At 41.5% G+C, this 21,915-nt stretch overlaps 1 protein-coding gene across 1 annotated transcript in view; it reads left to right on the forward strand.

Moving 5' to 3' along the window:
• The first annotated feature begins 3,149 nt into the window (after positions 1–3,149).
• The window catches only part of BTK (Bruton tyrosine kinase), a 37,028-nt gene continuing 18,262 nt past the window's right edge, over positions 3,150–21,915 (forward strand). Inside the window, exons 1-5 of the mRNA XM_007992292.3 lie at positions 3,150–3,387; positions 13,967–14,137; positions 14,664–14,762; positions 17,956–18,024; positions 19,574–19,655. Of these exons, the coding sequence (XP_007990483.1) occupies positions 13,997–14,137; positions 14,664–14,762; positions 17,956–18,024; positions 19,574–19,655 (391 nt within the window). The 5' untranslated portion in view covers positions 3,150–3,387; positions 13,967–13,996. The remainder of the gene's footprint in view (positions 3,388–13,966; positions 14,138–14,663; positions 14,763–17,955; positions 18,025–19,573; positions 19,656–21,915) is intronic.

The raw sequence follows: 21,915 nt of genomic DNA on the forward strand, positions 1-21,915 counted from the left end.
CTGGAATTTGATCCTAGGTAGTCTAACACTACAGCCTTGCACTTAACCACTACATCATACCAAGGAAGCAGGGGCATCTGCAGTGTAGAGGATGGTGAGGAGACAGAATTGGGCTGAGACACAGGAGGAGGTGGCAGTGGAGTAGGGACTGACGAACCATGACAGTCTGGGGTATCTTGCTTGCACAACCCTCCAGGAACACGCGTGGGACCTGACCTGACACTCTGATCACCCCCTTTTTTGTTGGGTGGTCTCTGGGAATGAGATAATAAAAATATTACCACTACCTGCTACATTTCCTGAAAGTTTCTTTGCCAAACTTCCAGCATTTTCTTTTTCTTTCCAGATTCTTAAGCAGTCTCACCGGCCTTTAGGGGTTTATGTTAGTAACATAGAAATATGAAGGCCATGAACATGGCCCCTCTTCATTTAATCAACCTTAGTTCTTTCTATCATACCTGTATTACATGGCTTTGTGGGGTTTTTGCTTGTTTTTGCTTACTTAAAAAAATTTAATTGACAAAAATTGTTTATATTCAAGGTGTACAACATGATGATTTGATATGTGTATACACTGTGTAATGATTACCACAGTCAAATTGATTAACATATTTATCATCCATCACCATCCATAGTTACCATAGGGGAGGTGAGGACACTTAAAATCTGCTCTCTTATCAAATTTCAATAATACAATGTTATTAACTATGGTCACTATATTGTACATTAGATCCCCAGAACTTATACATCCTTTAAGTGAAAGTTTGTACACCAATGCTGACACTGAGGTGGGAGGATCACTTGAGCTGTTCTCTGTTTTGGACATGTTCCTGCTCATTAATTTCCCCTAAGATGAGGCACTCAGGACTCTAGGTGTGGTCTGGCTTTGCAGAGTAGGTGGCATGTTACCTTCCTCTGTCTAGATATTTTACTTCTGTAAGGAAGCCTCAATGTCACGTTGGCTTTTCTGGAAGCCATGTTAACTGACATGGCATGCCTTTTGATTACTATCAGAAAAACCCCTGAACCATTTTCACAAATGCTACTGCTACTCCACTTTCTCCTGGAGTCATTTGAAGTTCAAATTTGGGGCCCAATTGTGAGACATCACCTTTAGCCCCGGTAAAATACACTTTGTGGAATTTGGCTTCTCACACCAGGTGATCAAGATCTTTTTGGAAACTAATTGCCCTCTTCCATCATCCAGTCTAGCACACAGAGCCTTGCACCATTCATAAACTAACTGGGCTACTTTTTGTATTTTCCTCAAAGATCATCAACAAAAATGTTGAACAGGATAGCACCAAGAATAGAATCTTATATCGCATTGGGAATCTGTTCAGGTGACACTCAGCTGTTCATTTGTGCTATCTGAGTACAGTCCTCCTGTCAGTATGGATGAGTGTGCTAGGGGAGTGGTCGTGGGCAGAGGGTGAAGAAGAGCCTACGTCTACTTGCTCTTTTCCCTTGTGCTCCTCTCTCTCTCTTGTTTAGCTCTCCCACTGGATGCCTGTCACCTCCCAGTCCCCACCCCAAGATGGACCTTGAGAAGGGACGGGGCATGTGACAACAAGTGACATAAGATGAAGAAAAGAGGAGGGAAGGTGAATGCCTGTGACCAATCCTCAGGCAGGTGAGTGGAGCAGCTATTGGGGGTGACTAGCAAAAGGATAGAAGTTGTCAATAAAGTAAGGCAATCATACAACACATGCTGTCCATCTATCTTGTGCAAATGTGAGGATCAACCACTATATCATCAGTCTACAAATACTTTAAATGTTTTTATTTAAAGTCCTGTTGGTGACCGGAAGAGGTGGCTCACCCCTGTAATCCCTGTATTTTGGGAGGCTGAAGCAGGAGGATCGCTTGAGTCCACGAGTTTGAGACCAGCCTGGGCAACATAGTGAAACCCCACCTCTACAAAAAATACAAACATTAGCCCAGCACAGTGATGTGTGCCTCTAGTCCCAGGTACTAGGGAGGCTGAGGTGAGAGGATCGCTTGAGCCCAGGAGACAGAGGCTGCAGTGAGCCATGATCATGCCGCTGCACTCTAGCCTGGGCTTCAGAACAAGACCCTGTCTGGAAAAAAAAAAAAAAAAAAAAAGGTCCCAAGGCCTGTTGGGGGTTGGGGGTGAGGGGAGGGATCTTAGAGGATGGGTCAATAGGTGCAGCAAATCACCACAGCACACGTATACCTATGTAACAAACCTGCACCTTCTGCACATGTATCCCATTTTTTTGTTTGCTTGTTTGTTTGTTTTTTAGACGAAATAAAGAAAATAAAATAAGGTCCTGTTGACTTAAAAGCTCGGATGAACTTGTAGTGGGACCTGTGATCTGTTTCTACACTAGGATACAGTGCCTTGGGGCAAGGAAATATGGTAGTGCCCAAGATGTCAAGGTGGGCAGGCAGATCAGTCAGCAGGGGCTCCAGTGTCATGGTCTACATTCAATACTGGCTGCATTTCCTAGAAGAATCCCTGGGGGAAACATTGCAGTTGGAGCATAAAGTAGGGGGCCCCTGAGAAAACCTCCAGGCTTCAAGTGACACTAGTCTGCTTTACGGGTTTACACGACTCAAGAGAAAGGTGTACATTGAGAGATAATCCCTGAGGCTGAATCTTAAAAGAAGAAAATCAACATCCACAGAAAATGGGGAAGGGCACAAGTATTTCTGTGGGCTTATATTCCGACATTTTTATCTGTAGGGGAAAAATGCTTTCTTAGAAAATGACTCAGCAGGGGGAAGTCTTGTCTCTACCTCTGTCTGGCTCTGTCCTTTGGGGTCCCTTCACTATCAAGTTCAACTGTGTGTCCCTGAGACTCCTCTGCCCCGGAGGACAGGAGACTCGAAAACACTCTTCCTGGCCAATCTCTTTGCTCTGTGTCTGCCAGCCCCCAGCATCTCTCCTCTTTTCTGTAAGCCCCTCTCCCTGTGCTGACTGTCTTCATAGTACTTCAAGTATGTTGTCCCTTTACCTCTAGGAGGATAGCTTGATGATCTGTCTGCTCAGGCCAGCCTCATCTAGAGTCTCAGTGGCCCCAGTCATGTTGAGAAAGGTTCTTTCAGAGACAGACTCAAGATAGTAGTGTCAGAGGTCCCAAGCAAATGAAGGGCGGGGACAGTTGAGGGGGTGGAATAGGGACGGCAGCAGGGAACCAGATAGCATGCTGCTGAGAAGAAAAAAAGACATTGGTTTAGGTCAGGAAACAAAAAAAGGGAACTGAGTGGCTGTGAAAGGGTGGGGTTTGCTCAGACTGTCCTTCCTCTCTGGACTGTAAGAATATGTCTCCAGGGCCAGTGTCTGCTGCGATCGAGTCCCACCTTCCAAGTCCTGGCATCTCAATGCATCTGGGAAGCTACCTGCATTAAGTCAGGACTGAGGTGGGTCTGGGGTATGGCAGGGGCTGGGCAGCAGCAGCAATGTACCTTTCTTGGGACCCCTAAAAAACAGAGAGACAGCATGGCTGGTGCCATTTATCAGCTAGCAGAGGAGGCTGACGGAGGGTGGGAGTGTCATCAGCACAAGGCCCTGGCAGTCCCGTCTGGTGATTAGACAGGCCGAAAAGGTCCTTTCCGACAAGAGCTATGGGTGGGGTGAACAGGAAGAGAAAAATGTGACATGAGGTGACCATCCGAACAGGTAGCAAATGTTAGAAAGGGGTACCTCTGGCAAACTTAGTGGAAAAGTAATATTGCAGGGAGCAGTCACATAAAAACAAGCCCTTCTGTCAAATAGTGCTTGAAGACTCAATAGGGATACATGGGTCAATGAAGCCCTTAGAAAAAGAAATACTATGAGGCAGATTCTCTGAGAACATGGTAAAAGCTCACACTCCACATTATGCAGTTGACCTTTGTGAGCTAGGGAAAGGCCCGGCTAGGCCAGGGTGTAGGCTACCTGCCTTGAGCTGTACCAGGCCAAATGTTGCCAGGATCAGAGCCGGCTTGTTGAAAGGACTGTGTGAAAGCTGTCCCAACCTCGTGGTAACAATGGGTAAAAGACTGGGCCAGGAGAAAGCAGCCTCTGCCTCAGCCCGGACAGTGCGGCCAACCCCTCAGGTTCTGGCAAAGGTTTCTCCTCTTATCATTGCCCTCCATGTGCATGGCTTGCTTGTCTCTTGTCTTCATTATTTCCCCTTTCCTTTTCTCCTCTCCAACCTCCTCCTCTTCCCACTCGTCCTCCTTTCTCTACCTATATCCCTTCTTCACTATACCCTCCTCTGTTCTGTTGATTACCATAGACTCTGACATACAGTTAGCACTTAATAAATAATTGCCGAATTACATTGACTTTTTCTTGCTCCTTTCTTCCCCTGCTCTTTTCCCTTTTCCTTTCCCTTTCCCTTTCCTCCTCCCTGCCTGCCTAGTACCTTCCCCATAAGGTGGTTGTGAGCAGTAAATGTGCAAATACATGTAAAGCATTTAGAACTGGGCCTGGCAATGGTAAGTGCTGGATCTCAGTATTTGCTATAATTTTTACTCTGCCTCAGACCTGCCAATGTCCCCCAGAGGGCCTACCTAGAGCAAATTATAGGACATTTAGAATAAAAGTGATTGGTGACCCCAATCAAGACATCCTTGGATAAGTTGCCCAGTCTCCAAATGAACCAATTTCTTGGCCACCTAGCTCTCAAAGCTGAAAGTCTCTATCTCATGCCATGCAGGTCTAGAGGCAGGGCAGCAGCAAAGCCCAGCGGCTATGGGGGGTCTACACAGCTCAGTGGCTGTCATCTTTGCTCATGGCAACCTAAAGCATTATACCCAAACAGTGTCCCTTAGGGCTTGCCCTATTCTATTCTGATTCCTTTTATATTCAAACTATTTAAACTGCTTGCTTGTGTTGAAGTCCAAATTTCCATTGCATATGGCTGTTGATGTTTTTGTTTGGAATTCTTTTTTTTTTTTTTTTTGACACGAAGTTTTGCTCGTGTTGCCCAGGCTGGAGTGCAATGGCACGATCTTGGCTCACCACAACCTCTGCCTCCCAGGTTCAATCGATTCTCCTGCCTCAGCCTCCCAAGTAGCTGGGATTACAGGCATGCGCCACCAAGCTAATTTTGTATTTTTAGTAGAGACAGGGTTTCTCCATGTTGGTCAGGCTGGTCTCGAAATCCCAACCTCAGGTGATCTTCTTGCCTGGGCCTCCCAAAGTGCTAGGATTACAGGCACGAGCCACCACAACCAACCTGGAATTCTTTGTAAACTCCTATGGTGTGAACTAATGTAACTTTCCATCAACTTATGGGGGATTGGTGCAATTTTAAATTATCACTATGATTTGCTATTTCCATTCGAGCAAATTTCCTATAGAGTTTCCTTTCAGTGGACTAGACCCATATCAGGAAGTGACTTAGGTATAAAGGGAAGATATAGCTTTCAAAAACCAAAGTTTGGGTGTTCTCCAAAGAGTTATCAGATACCCGCTTCTACTCCCGCAATGATCTGATTGCTGAGACCTGATTGTAACTACTGAAAATAAGGAAGGACTAGAATTTTCAGGGACACAGTGCTCAACAAGAAGCTAGAAAAGAGGCCTTGACATATTTGACTCCAAAGCTACTTGGTTATGCATGAAGCCATCTGGGGAGGGGAAGGAGGAGGGAGAACTCCTCTGAGGACCCTGAAACAATTGGGCCACGTGTGACTTTCAGTTTCTATGGAGATTCATGTGCAGTGGCTGAGGGTGATCTGAGAGCATTGGAAACCCAGAAGCTTTAATCCCAGGCTCTTCTATCTGCTCTTAGAAAGTTCTCACAAGATATCTTTAGGATTATATTGGTTATTTGAATCTCAAGGAGAAGCTGATCTCACTGCCCTACCTCCCTGAACTGAAAACAAACTGTAGTCTGTTAGCTCACCCCAGAAGAAAGAAATTCTAGAGTCAAGAGAAGTTAAGTTTTAGACAAGTTGGAGGTTGGAATATACTGGAGTTTAAGATCGTTGACTCAATGAAAAAACAAAACAAAACAAAACAGACTTGTCTGCAGTAAAACCAGAGTTTTAAAAATGATTAGAAATGGACCAGAAAAGAGATAAGGATAATGAGAAAGGGGGTTCTCTAAAACTATTTGGAGCTGAAATTGGGACAGTGTTTCTGGAAACTATTTTGGCAGTATGCATCAAAATGCAAAATGCACATACTTTTTTGACTCGGGAAATGATGCTTGTATAGAGATTCTAATAACATGGGAAAATAATTAGGAATAATGTTAAATAAGAATCTTAGATCTTTTTTTGGGAAAAGGTACCTTGAATGGATGGATAGATAGATAAATAGATACATACATACATACATACATACATACATAGATGCTACGAAAAATAGGTAAATTAACTGATTGTGCAATATGATCTCAAATATTATAAGAAACATGCACAGAAAAAAATGGAAGGAAATATGCCAAAATATTAATGCCTCTGGATGAGTTTATAATTGATTTTTTCTTTTTTATATCCCTGTACTTGACATATTTTCTACAATATGCATGTTTTATTTTACTATATTTTGTTTTGTTTCGAGATAGGGGTCTTCCTGTGTTTCTCAGGCTGACCTTGAACTCTTGGGCTCAAGAGATCCTCCCATATCAGCCTCCTAAGTAGCTGGGACTACAGGTGCACACCACTGCACCCAGCTGCATGTGTTATTTTGATATCGATGGAAAAAATAAATAAAATGTTTAAGCCAAGGAAAACAAAAACTAGGTTGAAAAAGAAGGCCAAAGGGGCACACAAGTCCAGAGTGAAAGACAGACACCCCAGCAGTCACCTTCAGAGCAGAGGGAAAATATTGAAAGTATTACCACCAATCTGATCTGGCACTGACTATAAACTTGCAGATTGGCTCTCTGGCTCTCCTTCCATCATCAGTTGGCCAGAATATATTGTCGCTAGTGCAAGACAAAAAGAGATGATGAATCACAGAGACCTAGAAGTTTCCAAAACCACAGAAGAAAAATGTAAAATGATAAAAACATAAGGCCAGGTGCGGTGGCTCAAGACTGTAATCCCAGCATTTTGGGAGGCCGCAGCAGGCGTCATGGTGTGCGGCTGTAATCCCAGCTACTCAGGAGGTTGAGGCACGAGAATTGCTTGAAACTTGGAGGTAGAGATTGCAGTGAACCAAGATTGCACTACTGTACTGAAGCCTGGATGACAGAGCGAGACTTTGTCTCGAAAATAAATAAATAAATAAATAAATAAAACATGAACTGCTATGGAAGAACCAGAGAGCCCTACGGCCTCCTGTAAATGACTACAGCAGGAGAGTTTCCCTGGTTAGCATGCAGCCAGAAAATTGACTTTGGCTTGATGCCTTCATCACAAATTTGGTCCCCTGTAGCCCTGACTATGAAGCTTATCATAAAATAATTAGGTTTCACTGGGGCCCGAACAAAAGCATCTTGGGAATTTAACAAGATTAATTAGGTTGCTTTGTTGCTGTGGTTATGACTTTTTTTCTTTTTCTTTTTTTTTTTTTTTTTTTGAGATGGAGTCTCACTCTGTCACCCAGGCTGGAGTGCAGTGGCACAATTTTGGCTCACTGCAACCTCCACCTCCTGGGTTCAAGCGATTCTCCTGCCTGAGCCTCCTGAGAAGCTGGAATTACAGGCGCACACCACCATGCCTGGCTAATTTTTGTATTTTTAGCAGAGACGGAGTTTCACCATGTTGGTCAGGCTGGCCTCGAACTCCTGACCTCGTGGATCCACCTGCTTTGGCCTCCCAAAGTGCTGGGATTACAGGTGTGACCCACCGCGACTGGCCAGTTATGATATTTAAAGAAGACTTCTCTTCTGGTCGCAAGGCCAAGGAATTCTCAATTGAAATCTCAGTTAGAACCTGAAGGATGCTTCTTGGGACTGGGAAGAGATTTTCTGTAGGCCAAATTTAGGCTCCCACTAGAGATAGTTGATAATTCTACCACATTTCATAGTGAAGCATTGGGAAGACAGGACTGAAAAGGCAAGAAGGAATGATGCAATGTGCGTAGTCCAACAGATAAGCTAGACCTGGGTTTGCCACTTTGTCTAAGTAACTGAGAATTCATTCTGAGATTAAAAAAATCACAATAATGTTCACAGCAGCATGGTTTATCATTGAAAACAAACAACCTAAAGTCCATCAACAGGAGAATGAATAAATCGGAAGGTATTAATCATACAGAATATTTTATGCATATAAAAATGAATTAAAACATATGAAGTAGAACTACCCAGATAAATAAAACCTAACATATTATATTGAGGGGGAAAAAAGCAAGTTGCTGAAGAATGTGTACCATATATATATATAAATTTTTTTTTTTTTTTTGCGATGGAGTTTCACTCTTGTTGCCCAGGTTGGAGTGCAATGGCGTGATCTGGACTCACTGCAACCTCCGTCTGCCGGGTTCAAGCGATTCTCCCGCCTCAGCCTCCTGAGTAGCTGGGAGAGTAGCGTTGGCCCAGCTAGTTTTTGTATTTTTAGTAGAGACAGGATTTCACCATGTTGGTCAGGCTGGCTGCTCTCAAACTCCTGACCTTGCCGTCCACCCACCTCAGCCTCCCAAAGTGTTGGGATTACAGGCGTGAGCTACCGCACCTGGCCATATGTAAATTTTAAACATGTAAACCAATACTATATATCTTTTACAGATACTTACATCTGTAATAATAATATGAAAACATACTTAGGAATGATAAACACCAAATTCAAGATACTGGTAATCTCTGAGGAGGGAGAAGACTAAGATTTTGGAGTACATAAAGGGGTCTTGATTATATAGATGGTATTTCAGTTCTTAACACCTCAGGCAATATGGCACAATGTTAGGATTTTGTAGAGCTAAGCGGTGAGTCCATGATTGTAATGTTATAGACTCTGTACTTTCTATTTGAAATATTTCATAATATAAAACAAAGTATATTTGAGGCTACGTGTGGCAGCTCACACCTATAATCCCCACACTTTGGAAGGCTGAGGCAAGAAGATCACTTGCATCCAGGAGTTTGGGACTAGCCTAGGCAACAAAGTGAGACCCGTGTCTCTAAAAAAAATTTAAAAATTAGCTGGGTGTGGTAGTGCACACCTGTAGTCCTCGCTACTTGAGAGGCTGAGGTAGGACAATCGCTTGAGCCTGGGAGGTGGAGGCTGCAGTGAGTGGTGATCCTGCCACTGCACTCCATCCTAAGCGATAAAGTGAGACCCTGTCTCAAAAAAATAGAAGGTATATTTGATCAAAGTTTTATATTCACAGTAAGCAATAAGAACCCTAGGGACAGAGAAGGGTGGATGTTCCACCTAAACACTGTGCTTTCGTTCCATCAACAATGAAACATCCAGGAAAGGAAACAAGCGACTCTAGAAATTCACTAGTTAGACAGAATCTCCTTGGGCATGATTTAAAGAGAGAAAATGTAAGAAAACCTGGAAAGACTAAGAAGAGTTCTCATGTGGAAAAAAATATAATTGACAGTTAACAGGGACAGATCATCCTTACCAGCCTGGAGGAATACTGCAGAGGAAAGAGCTTAGGATCTTAAATACTCTCTTATCTCCTGTATTTACCACCATTTCCTCTCTTGCTGAACATTCCTAGAAAATGGAGAGGAGTTTGTCCCAACTGCTCTTTGATGATAGCCCCAAGGCAGATAGCATCAACCTCATCAAAGACCAAAAAACAAATAAACAAACAAAAATCCCTCCAGTAGGCAATGAAACACCACAAAAAGAGCAAGGGCTATAGATGATATACCAAGAGCTGTAGATGGATGAGGTTGGACAAGTCACATAACCTCTGTGAGTGTCAGTTTCCTCATCTGTTTGTTGTGAGGAATAAATGAAATAATACCTGTAAAATACCTGACAGGTAGAAGTCACCGAAAGGAGCAGAAGTTCCATTCCATCCCCCTAAGGAAAGACAGGGAATGGCCAGAATCTTCCTAACCAAATGAGTAGTAGTTTCAAGGAGAGATCAAGAGAAAACACTACTTCTTGGATATTTTGGCTAAGTAGTTATTTGAAGTACAGTTGACTGGTTATTTTAAGTCATATCTCATAGACTCTTCCCAATCATAGGCTGGCTGTGTAGTTTTCTGAATTTTGCTCTGGTATTCTTCTTCTTCTTCTTCTTTTTTTTTTTTGAGACTCCAGGCTGGAGTGCAGTATCACGATCTTGGCTCACTGCAACCTCCACCTCCTGGGTTCAAGCGATTTTCCTGCCTCAGCCTCCCAAGTTGCTGGGATTACAGGTGCCTGTCACCATGCCCAGCTAATTTTTTGTATTTTTAGTAGAGACGGGATTTCACAATGTTGGCCAGGCTGGTCTCTAACTCCTGACCTCAAGTGATCCGCCAGCCTTGGCCTCCCAAAGTGCTGGGATTACGGGCGTGAGCCACCACACCTGGCCTTATTATTCTTAATAGTATTTTATCTTACGAGCAAAGATAAGAGCCCAAGATGGCTTAGTTTACTGATTCTGCAAGTGCTATTTCTATTAATTCTTTGGCACAGTGCAGTTCGTATGATGGCTGAACTCTTGTTAATAAGCTTCGTCTTTCTGAATTCTGCTGCTCCATAGGGAGCTAGGAGGCTGCAAAAGGTGGCCATGTAAAAATCCTTGCATTTATAGTTTAATAAAGAGAACATTATAACACTGGAACTTTATATTTTAAATGAAGAGCTGTGTGTCTATTATTTCTCCTCCCCCATTTCTTTCTTTCTATGAACAACAGTTGTGTGTGTGTGTGTGTGTGTGTATGTGTGTGTGTGTTTGAGACACTCATGTGACTTCCATTTCCACCCTTCACCCCGAGTGGAGCTCAGGGTCGGCCATCATTGTGCATATTTTGTGGTCAAACTGACTCTGTAGGCTACTGAAATTGTTTTTTTAAAAAAATGGGGCCTTTACTGGCCGGGCACGGTGGCTTATACCTGTAATTCCGGCACTTTGGGAGGCCAAGGTGGGCAGGTCACCTGAGGTCAGGAGTTCAAGACCAGCCTGGCCAACATGGGGAAACCCTACCTCTACTAAAAATACAAAAATTAGTCAGGCATGGTGGCACTTTGGAGGCTGAGGCAGGAGAATTGCTTGAACCCAGGAGGTGGAGGTTGCAGTGAGCCAAGATTGCACCACTGTGCTCCAGACTGGGCAACAAAGCAATACTCCATCTCAAAAAAAAAAAAAAAAAAATGAGGCCTTTAACAATAAGTACCCACAGAAACTTTACCCTCTAACTACTTTTTAACTCAGAGCTGTGTGTTACACATCAGCCTTCTGGAGGACTCAAAGATGGATCCGTTTCCTTTCACATTATTGAGTGATGGATCAGTGGCGTCTAAGGAAGAGCTACCACATTTTCAGGCTGTGTGAGTCTGGACTGGATCACAAAAAATAGGAGAAAAGCAGTCAAAGAACGTGATACCAAATCATGGCAATTCTGGTAGACCTCTAGCTCAATGATCTAGAGGTGGAGGCCATTTCACCTTTTGCTCAGAGGGGCGATGGCTAGTGAGAGACTTGCTTACTTCCTCATAGTCAGACCAGCACCAAACCCTGCCCCAATACAGATACTTGAGAGAAAGGAAGACTTCCTCTTGTACAAACTGGATTTATTCTAAAACAGAAAAAGAGTAGAGGCAGCTTCCAGAAGGACCTGTCTTATAGGAAGTAAGAGCAGGGGCCAAGAATGAAACAGATGGTGGATCTAAGCAGGGAATGTATCCACTAAGAGCCTGCAACAAAACTAAAGGTAAAATGCTGCCTGCGATCTATTCAACTAAGAGAAGTACACCAGACGTGGTTTGTTGGGATGCTTCTGACCCCCATTTACTGGTCATGGTACTCAATTTGTTTAGGGTTTTGTTTTTTATCCTGTAATTTGAGTCTTTGATTGTGAAGAGGTACTTAATTATAATTTGCCACAAGAACGACTGTGGTATGATTACAGGGATCTCAATGAGTTGGTAGTTCCAGAGAATAGAGTAGTATTATTTGGTTACCACTACTCCTGAGTAAATGCATAATTGTAATGTTAAAATGAACCTCTTTGAGGTTAGAGCTAAAACTGAGTGTTGGAAAGGGCTGATTGTAAACTCATCAATTTGTCACTCCAGTGAGAGACCATTTAAACCAGGGAGTCAGGGTGTGTGGCAGAGTGGAGGGAAAGGTTTGCACTCTTGCCCAATTTTTCTCAAAATCTAATTTACAAAATACTGAATTAATCCACCTCCAGAAGATGGTGGCATACACATGGTAGATAAGTGGCAAAGCGATCGTCCAGAACACCCCTGGTGTTCCTTTGACCTATTTTCATCTCCCCAGCATGAGAATAGAACCTCCTACACCACAGGAAAGAGCAAAATAACAGTGTGGATAGCCCCCAGGCTTTCATAAAATTCACTCCCTTGCTTTCCTAGTGTGAGCAATAATCTGCTTAAAAAGTAGAAAAAAAAAAAAACCTGCTGACTTTATTCATTCTTCTTCCACGGTGCCACCAAAAGCATAAGGAGTTACTGAAAAAAAAAAAAAAAAAATCCCACCCCCCACCCCGCCATAGGAAAAATCCCTACCTCTAATAAAACTTGAGTGGAGGGCTGGTGGTTTTTTCATTACTTACTTAGTGTTTTTTTGTTGTTGTTTTTGGTTTTGTTTTTTGAGACGGAGTTATGCTCTTGTTGCCCAGACTGGAGCATAATGGCACACTCTCGGCTCACTGCAACCTCCACCTCCCGGGTTCAAGTGATTCTCCTGCCTCAGCCTCCCAAGTAGCTGGGATTACAGGCACCTGCCACTACGCCCAGCTAATTTTTGTATTTTTAGTAGAGATGGAGTTTTGCCACGTTGGCCAGACTGGTCTGGAACTGCTGACCTCACAGGTGATCCGCCAGCCTCGGCCTCCCAAAGTGCTGGGATTACAGATGTGAGCCACCAAGCCCGGCCTAGTGTTCTATTTTTATGACAGCATTTGTTTTCACTTTATCTTTCCAACGAAAGTTCGGAATTAGTAATAATATAACATTGTGCATAAACTGTAAGTGAATAACTGATATGAAGTGTTGCTTGGTGTGAATAAAAAAGCCAATGGTGACTTTGGGGATTTTATTTGTCTTTCTGTGTTTCAGTTACCTAAATTGAATCCTTCTGGAGTATTGTAGGTTTGGGGAGGCTAAATGAGTTGCGTTTCATAAATGAACAGAGGTGGCATTTATATCAGTAAGACAGTTAGTTGCATCAATTTTGCCTGATGCTGTCTAAAAGAACTAATTTAAGCTAAATGGGGAAAAGGTCAGAAAACAACAACTACCCCCCTCCCACACACACACACACCAAAAAATATATATATATATGTTTTCAACTTTAGAACAAAGCTTCTATCCTTTGTAGCTCTGTCAGTGGGTGTGGGCAAAATCAGTTGGGCAGCAGTTAGTGTGTGTCCATAACTGCAGGTGCAGCCTCCATATCCTTATTAGTTCCCTTGGTTACAGACCCCAGTGGGACAATGTTTGAAAAATTACATTCACTGTCTAGGAAATTGGGAACTGAAAGTCCAATATTTGCCTCAGTGGAGTTCTGGCACCTGCATTATCCCTTCTGGGTATATCAAGATCAACAGCTGCACAGATACTTGCTTTTCACAGATTCTACACATATCATATAAAGGTGAATAGTGTAAAGCTACCTCTACACCTTACTAAGCACACAGGTGTGTGCCATTTAACATCTAGAGCATTCCATTGCCTTATATAAGAACCCAGTTTATATGAGCTCACAACATCGAACCAATCTCCCTAATTCAGTGTGCATCCATTATACCTAAAACCTGACAGAGCTGGGGGCTGTGGGAGGAGGGTGGTAGAAAGAAATTATTTTGTGAGCTGTGCACATTTTTGTTCCATTTGAAACTAGGTAGCTAGGCTGAGGGGGAACCAAGAGGGATGAGGATTAATGTCCTGGGTCCTCAGGAACTTTCATTATCAACAGCACACAGGTGAGCTCCAGAAAGAAGAAGCTATGGCTGCAGTGATTCTGGAGAGCATCTTTCTGAAGCGATCCCAACAGAAAAAGAAAACATCACCTCTAAACTTCAAGAAGCGCCTGTTTCTCTTGACCGTGCACAAACTCTCCTACTATGAGTATGACTTTGAACGTGGGGTAAGTTTCTCGACTATGAAACCTGAGTTTCAAGATGTCAAGGACTTGGCCTTAGATCTTTCTTGGGGAAGAGGTAAATTTTCATTGGTAGGAGGAGGGGGGTAGAATGGACCTAAGTCCCTTCAAATTCAGCGAAGTATTTCCTAGCCTATAACTAGCTAAAGCCGGCAAGTCAAAGGTCCTAAGAAGCCAGAAGGAAAATATTACCGTGGAATCTTGGAATTGATGAGCACTCATGAAATGATTATTGAGAATGAAATCGAAGAGTTGGAAATTGCTTCCTTACTTCCTATGAGTAAGGCACATACAGTCATTCACTCTTCCATGGTATTTGCCCTCCATTTGGTAGTCAAAGATTAGATTTATAGATCTGGAAGGATATTTTTTTCTTCCCCACATGACAGGTCCTGATGTAGCCTGTGCGTGCCACCTCACTACGTTGAATGATTAGATAACAAAATCTAATCATCTGGTTGCTTAATACCTCTTAATCTTTCTCCGTTTTCTTCCTCATTCTATTTCTCAGAGAAGAGGCAGTAAGAAGGGTTCAATAGACGTTGAGAAGATCACTTGCGTTGAAACAGTGGTTCCTGAAAAAAATCCTCCTCCTGAAAGACAGATTCCGGTAAGAAGGGACCAATGTCTGAGACGGGGAACAGCAGATTTGAAGAAATTTGCAACATTTAAATTCTCTGTAAATAGACTGGTGATGCTGTGCAATGTGGAACACAGTCAAATTTCCTTTAAAAAATCTTCACTCTACCACATTGGTTACAAAGAAGCTTAGCTTCTTTCTTTCAGATTCAGAACATCTCACTAAACCTGGAAAATTTGTTAACACAAACTTTTAAATGATGCTATATCAAGTTTTCAAACTGATCAGAGATCATTGGTTTTATTCCCTCAGTTACCAGGATCAGATTTAGAGGCTTGAGTAAGTCTGAATGCCAGAATCCTAGGGCTCTGAGTCACATGATATTCTTTAATACCTACTATTCATTCTCCTCTCACTTTCCAGAGCAAGAGGCATAAAACCTACTGACTTTTGAGTTCACTTTTAAAAAATATATATCAATTTCAGTATTTTCTTTTTTTCTTTCTTTTTCTTTTTTTAGACAGAATCTCGCTCTGTTACCCAGGCTGGAGTGCATTGGTGCCATCTTGGCTCACTGCAACCTTCATCTCTTGAGTTCAAGCAATTCTCATGCCTCAGCCTCCCAAGTAGCTGGAAGTACAGGTGTGCAACACCATGCCTGGCTAACTTTTCATATTTTTTTAGTAGAGATGGGGTTTCACCATGTTGGCCAGACTGGTCTCAAACTCCTGGCTTCAAGTGATCCGCCTGCCTCAGTCTCCCAAAGTGCGGAGATTACAGGAGTGAGCCACCCACTGTATCTGACCATTTTTGGTATTTTCTTGATCGCAAGAGAATTGCATATTTATTATAGAAACTCTGGAATATATAAAAAACACAAAAAGATTAAAATGATGCATAATCCTGTTACCCAGTTAAAACAACTATTAACATATTGGTGTACCTAGACTTACTAAACCTGGAAAACAGATGTTTTTCTTCACTAAGAACACATACACATACACTTATATATGTTATACATTTAAAACATAGACTCATAGTACACATCTTGCTTTGTAACCTACTTTTTCAATGTAACGATACGTGGGAAACTGTTCCTCATGGCAATAGATATTCTCTAATAACATGATTTTAATGACTGCATGGTATTCCCTATTATGGATGTATTGTAATTTGTTTAACTAATCTCCCATTATTACACATTCAGTTTGTCTGCAAGTGCTTGATAGTATAAACCATGTTGAGAGGAACAATATTGCATACATCTTTCTGTACTTTTTTTATTCTTTTCCTTATGATAATTTCCTAGAAGTAAAATTTTGTTCTTCTCTTTAAGAAAATCTGTGCACTTTGGTTATTTTTATCTTTTTATTTCATTTTCTAGAAGTGGAATTGAATTTCATACACACCTACAAGCTATGTATGAGAGTGCCTGTTTCTGTACATTTTTTCCAACACTTGATATTTTATGTTGTTGTTGTTATTATTATTATTATTATTTGAGACGGATTCTCGCCTGTTGCCCAGCCTGGAGGGCAGTGGTGCGATCTCCGCTCACTGCAACCTCCACCTTCAGTTCAATTGATTCTCTTGTCCCAGCCTCCTGAGTAGCTGGGACTACAGGTACCCACCACCACACCCGGCTAATTTTTGTATTTTTAGTAGAGATGGGGTTTCGCCAGGTTGGCCAGGCTGATCTCGAACTCCTGACCTCAAGTGATCCTCCCACCTCGGGCTTCCCAAAGTGCTGGGATTACAAGCCTGAGCCACTGTGCCCGGCCCAACACTAGATATTTTAAATATTAGTTAATTTGACAGCCAAGAAAAATAGCATTTGAGGCAGGGCGCGGTGGTTCACGCCTGTAATCCCAGCACTTTGGGAGGCCAAGGCAAGCGGATCATGAGCAGGAGTTTGAGACTAGCCTGACCAACATGGTGAAACTCCGTCTCTACTAAAAATACAAAAATTAGCTGGGCATGGTGGCGCAAGCCGGTAATCCCAGCTACTCGGGAGGCTGAGGCAGGAGAATTCCTTGAACCTGGGAGGTGGAGGTTGCAGTGAGCTGAGATCGCACCACTGCACTCCAGGCTGGGCGACAGAGCAAGATTCCATCTCAAAAAAAAAAAAAAATATATATATATATATATATATATATATATATATAATTTTATTGCTAACTTATTTTGCAATTTCTTTTATTCATAAAGTTGGTCTACTGCTCATTTATATTTTATTTGTGAATTGCCCATTAATTTTTGGTCCTTTTTTTTTTTTTTTTTTTGAGACACAGTCTCGCTTTGTCGCCCAGGCTGAAGTGCAGTGGCCGGATCTCAGCTCACTGCAAGCTCCGCCTCCAGGGTTTACGCCATTCTCCTGCCTCAGCCTCCCAAGTAGCTGGGACTACAGGCGCCCGCCACCTCGCCCGGCTAGTTTTTTGTATTTTTTAGTAGAGACGGGGTTTCACCGTGTTAGCCAGGATGGTCTCGACCTCCTGACCTCGTGATTCGCCCATCTCGGCCTCCCAAAGTGCTGGGATTACAGGCTTGAGCCACCGCGCCCGGCCCTTTTGGTCCATTTTTACATTGAGATGTTTACCTCATTTCTAATACTTTTAAAGAGATCTTGATATAAGAATATTAATCCTTTAACTATAATGTATGCTGAAAATGTTTTTCAGTTTATCTTTTATCTTTCAATTTTGTTTATGATGCTTTTTGCCATATAGGGATTTAAAGTCTATGTCATCAAATTAGTTCAGCTTTTTCTCAACAGTTCTAAGTTTTATCATTAAATTAGAAAAAGCTTGCCTCCCACAAGGTTATATAAATAATCGCTTATATTTACTCTCAGTCATTCATGGTTTTATTTTTTATATTAAGCTCTTGAATTCATCTGGAATTTTCTTTGGTGTATGGTGTAACATAGCTACCTAACTCCTCTCCTCCCCACAACATTAGTGGTTAAATATTTGTCCCAACAACAATTTTTTAGAAACCTTCATTTTCCCAATGATTTGAAATACCTGAGTCTCTCTTGACTGGGTATGCGCTGGGTCCTATTGTATATGTGTCCCTATTGACCTATAGAAAGTAATCACTAAGCATCAGCCTTGTCTGTGCAGGAGAAACTTCTGAAGCCACAGCAAAAGGCTTCCAGTACCTAAGGAAATTCAGAAAAGAGTAATGCATCAACCAATAACCATTTTTTCTTATTTCATTACAGAGAAGAGGTGAAGAGTCCAGTGAAATGGAGCAAATTTCAATCATTGAAAGATTCCCTTATCCCTTCCAGGTGAGTTACTTTCTCTCACCAAGTCTTGAAAGGCCCCTGTAACACAATTAGAAGGGGTGGTGGGGTGCAGGGCAGAGGGAAGGCTACGAGGACCCAGTAAATAGAAGTTGAGGTGGACAAGGATGCTGAACCAAGAAATGAGACTGGCATGGGTTGAGAATGTTTGCTTTTCTATTTACCTAATCTAATATAGTTTCTTTTAGTCTCTATACCTCAAAAAGAATACATAGCAGGACCAATTCTATCATAGTCTGTCTTGTCTATGATAACTGCATTGAGAAAGATGCTCTGCTTGTTGAGTGAGCATTTCACTTCCTTCTGGTTCTGATAATCTGTCTAATGGTGGTCATGTGGGTTGAAGACAGAAAAGGGGAGTAGTATTAGGAAGTTCAGTATGAGGAAGACTTATTAGACTTAGCATAAACCTAAATTCTGTTGTAATCTGGAAGAACTGAAGTGCCACATATGCATCTGTTTAGGAGAGCAAGAACTACAAATTTGGTCTTCAGTTTGGCTTGCTTACATCCTGAGAACTCTGTAGGCCACATGTCGTGAATATAGCAGCCTCTGCAACAGTGAAAGCCAGAAAAGGAAGTGGAAAGTCTCAGGGGAGGGGGCTTTCTGTCATGGATTTATGAGCACAGCAAGACTAACAAGCAAAAAGAAAAATGTAAAAGGATCTTGTTCATGTCCCTGACTATATCAAAGTTACAAAACCTTTGAAAGATGGGTATTTCAGATACAGTTTTTACTACCAATGCCTTTCAACAAAATGACATTGTTTGGCTGCACTAGTGAATAATGCTGAATAGCAGATAATTTTAAATTAATTTATGTTTGACTTTATAATTTATTATGTGATGTCTATAAACTCTGTGAGGGTTGGAACCACATCTTATATATTTCGTGCATCTTCATAACACCTAGCATGATGCCTGTACATGGTTAAAAAAATACTATTTGACTTGATGATATTGCTTATTATATAACTTGCCCTTTTTGAAGTAGGTTTGTAGTTCCAAATTTGATTTATTTTGGCTAATATTGGTGAGGGGAGGCCACTAGGTAGTGGAGGTGGAGGTAATTAGCCATGAATTAAAATTTTACTCCATATTATCCAAGTGAATAACCCTTATGTACTAATCAAGACAATTTATATAGATTATCACTTCAATTCTCTTCTATACAAAGTCAGAATTTAATAATAAGATAAAATACCCTTTGTTGGATAAACAAAAATGTTATCTCCAGCAAGGGCAGACTGAGACATTATAAAATAAGTTTATGCATGAATTGAAACACAAGTCAGGAGGGACCTAAGAGGATGAAAAATTCTAAGAGCTTTCAAATGCTACATCCTTAGATATGAAGAGTTCAGGAATCCTTCAGATAGTTCACATAACCTGAACACCACTGCTGACTGAAGATTCTGCCTTTCTTTGTTTTCTACAATGAATATACAAATTGTCCCCTAAGATTAGTACCTTGAAGGTCGTTCTCCTTTTTTTCTGAATCCTAACCGCAGAAGTCTGTGTTTTCATTGATCCAGGTTGTATATGATGAAGGGCCTCTCTACGTCTTCTCCCCAACTGAAGAACTAAGGAAGCGGTGGATTCACCAGCTCAAAAACGGTGAGAATTATTTGGAAAATAAATGTTTCCAAAGAAAGAAGGAAAGGAAGGAAGAGGAGATAGGTGGGAGGAAAAGGAAAGAAGGAAGAGAGAAACGAGAAAGAAAGAGAAAGGAGAAACGTAGAGAGAAAAGAAGAAGAAATGGATAGAAGGGGAGAAAAGAAAGAGAGAGGGAGGGGAGGAGGGAGACAGGAAGGAAGGAAGCAAGGAAAGAAGGAAGGGGATGAGGGAGGAAAGAAAGACAAATAGAAAAGAGAGAAACAAAGGAAAGTTTGTATTTTGCTTCAGTATTAGTAATACAACTGAGCTTAGTATTCTATCATATGAATAAAAGATAAAATATTAGACTAAGAGTTTTCCAGTTCTACCACTATCTCTCTAGTGCAATTTTGTAATTGTAGGCACCTCCATTTCTCTGTTTATTAAAAAAAGTCCCATTTTTCACACTGAATACAAGGGTGATGTGGCATTCAATAGTTATACAATATTTAGAATCCTAAGCATAAAATACCTAGCTCCAAAAAATTAAATAGATGATGTATGAGAGTGCTTGAAGTCAGAGTCAGAGAACCTGGTTTCAAGCCCTCTTTTACCACTTACAAACTGGGTGATTTCTGGCAAGAAGGTCAACAAGCTTCTCTGATGCTCGGTTTCTTCTTCTCAAAAGAGAATAATGGTAATTCATGCCACACCTACCTCTGGGGTTGTTGTAAGGATTAAATGAAGTAATAATACATGTAAAAGCACATGGAAAACTGTAAATCACTGTACAAGAAAGCACTGTACATCTCTTTGTTGTGGATAAATATTTCCCAAGGAAATATTTTATATTCCTTGCTTTGTGAGGACCTAAACTTGAACAGTTTCAGCATTTCACATCAACCATACAGTGTGTTCAGATAAACTTGACTGTAAATGCTTGCAGCACAGGATGCATGCACACATATTTGCGTATATATATAGCCACATGTCAAGTGACTGAGAGATTAACTGGTTGAGTTGACATCAGGAAAGGCTGCCTAGAGAAACAGGAAGGATGGCAGACTGATAATGGTATGGTTGGGTTATTGCATGACAGCTCTTTGTCTTAATAAACATTTAGATTCTGATACTCACTGGCTGGCTATACCAGCCTTGTACACTCCGTTGAATGCAACTTTGATTGGTCAAAATTATATTAGTTAAGTCTTTCAAACTGAAAGGGAACAGGAGGAATGAAGATGAAGGATCATCTATTCAGTTATTGCTATATGTCAGACGTTGAGCTAAATACCTTGTATATATTATCTCATTTAATTTTCACAACAACCTTGGGCTAAAAACAACAACAACAACAATAACTAACACTTAATGAGCACTTACTATGTAGCAGGCTCTGTGCCTAGTGCTTCAAATGTATTACTTATTTTATCTTTGCAATAGCCTTAAGAAGTATGTATTATTCCCCTATTTACAGATGAGGAAACCGAAGCTCAAAGATGTTATGTAACTTGCTCATGGGCACACAGTGAATGGTGGAGCCTGAATTCTTATCACATCCCTGTGTCTGTATAACTCCAAAGCCCAAGCTCATTACATAGTTTTGTGCTGCTTGGTTTCCAAGTCCAGAAATTTCACATGTAGTTGGTTGCAAAATATTCTATTGTAAAGCTATGTTGAATATTACAAATAGGTGATATCCTGCACTACACAGTTCAGTTCTTGGCATATTTTAAGATAAGGGGTCTGCTTTAGCCCTTGGGCTACAAAATGAGCAAACTCTTTAATACTGCTTATTGTGATACAGGCTCTTCTTTAAGTTCTTTACATATATTAACTTTGTATTGACCATATGAGGCAGTTATCCTATCATCCCCATTTTACAGATAAGAAAACTGAGGTACAGAGAGGTTAAGTAACTTGCCCAAAGGCACTCAGTTAGTAAATGGCAGCATCAGGCTTTGAATTCAGGCTCCAGACTCCATGTCCTGAACCAGTATGCTATTTCCAGCCAGAGAAATATTTGCAGAGACTGGGATAGGAGCTCTGCAGGACATATATATTTGTACTTCTTTAGTTCTCTCCATAATGCCTCATACAGCGCCTTGCATACAGAAAGGGATCAATAGTTGTGTTAACTGATTTATCCGTGGGAGTAAACAACCACCACCAACTTGGGCTCCACATTGATAAATGGCTAGGTTTTAGCCTGGAAATGGGGAAATGTAAGGCAGACTAGCTGAAGGAGAAATAAGGGAGAAACTGGCATGCTCAAGTTGGT

The sequence above is a fragment of the Chlorocebus sabaeus genome, chromosome X (genome assembly GCF_047675955.1).
Source record: "Chlorocebus sabaeus isolate Y175 chromosome X, mChlSab1.0.hap1, whole genome shotgun sequence".
Lineage (NCBI taxonomy): Eukaryota > Metazoa > Chordata > Mammalia > Primates > Cercopithecidae > Chlorocebus > Chlorocebus sabaeus.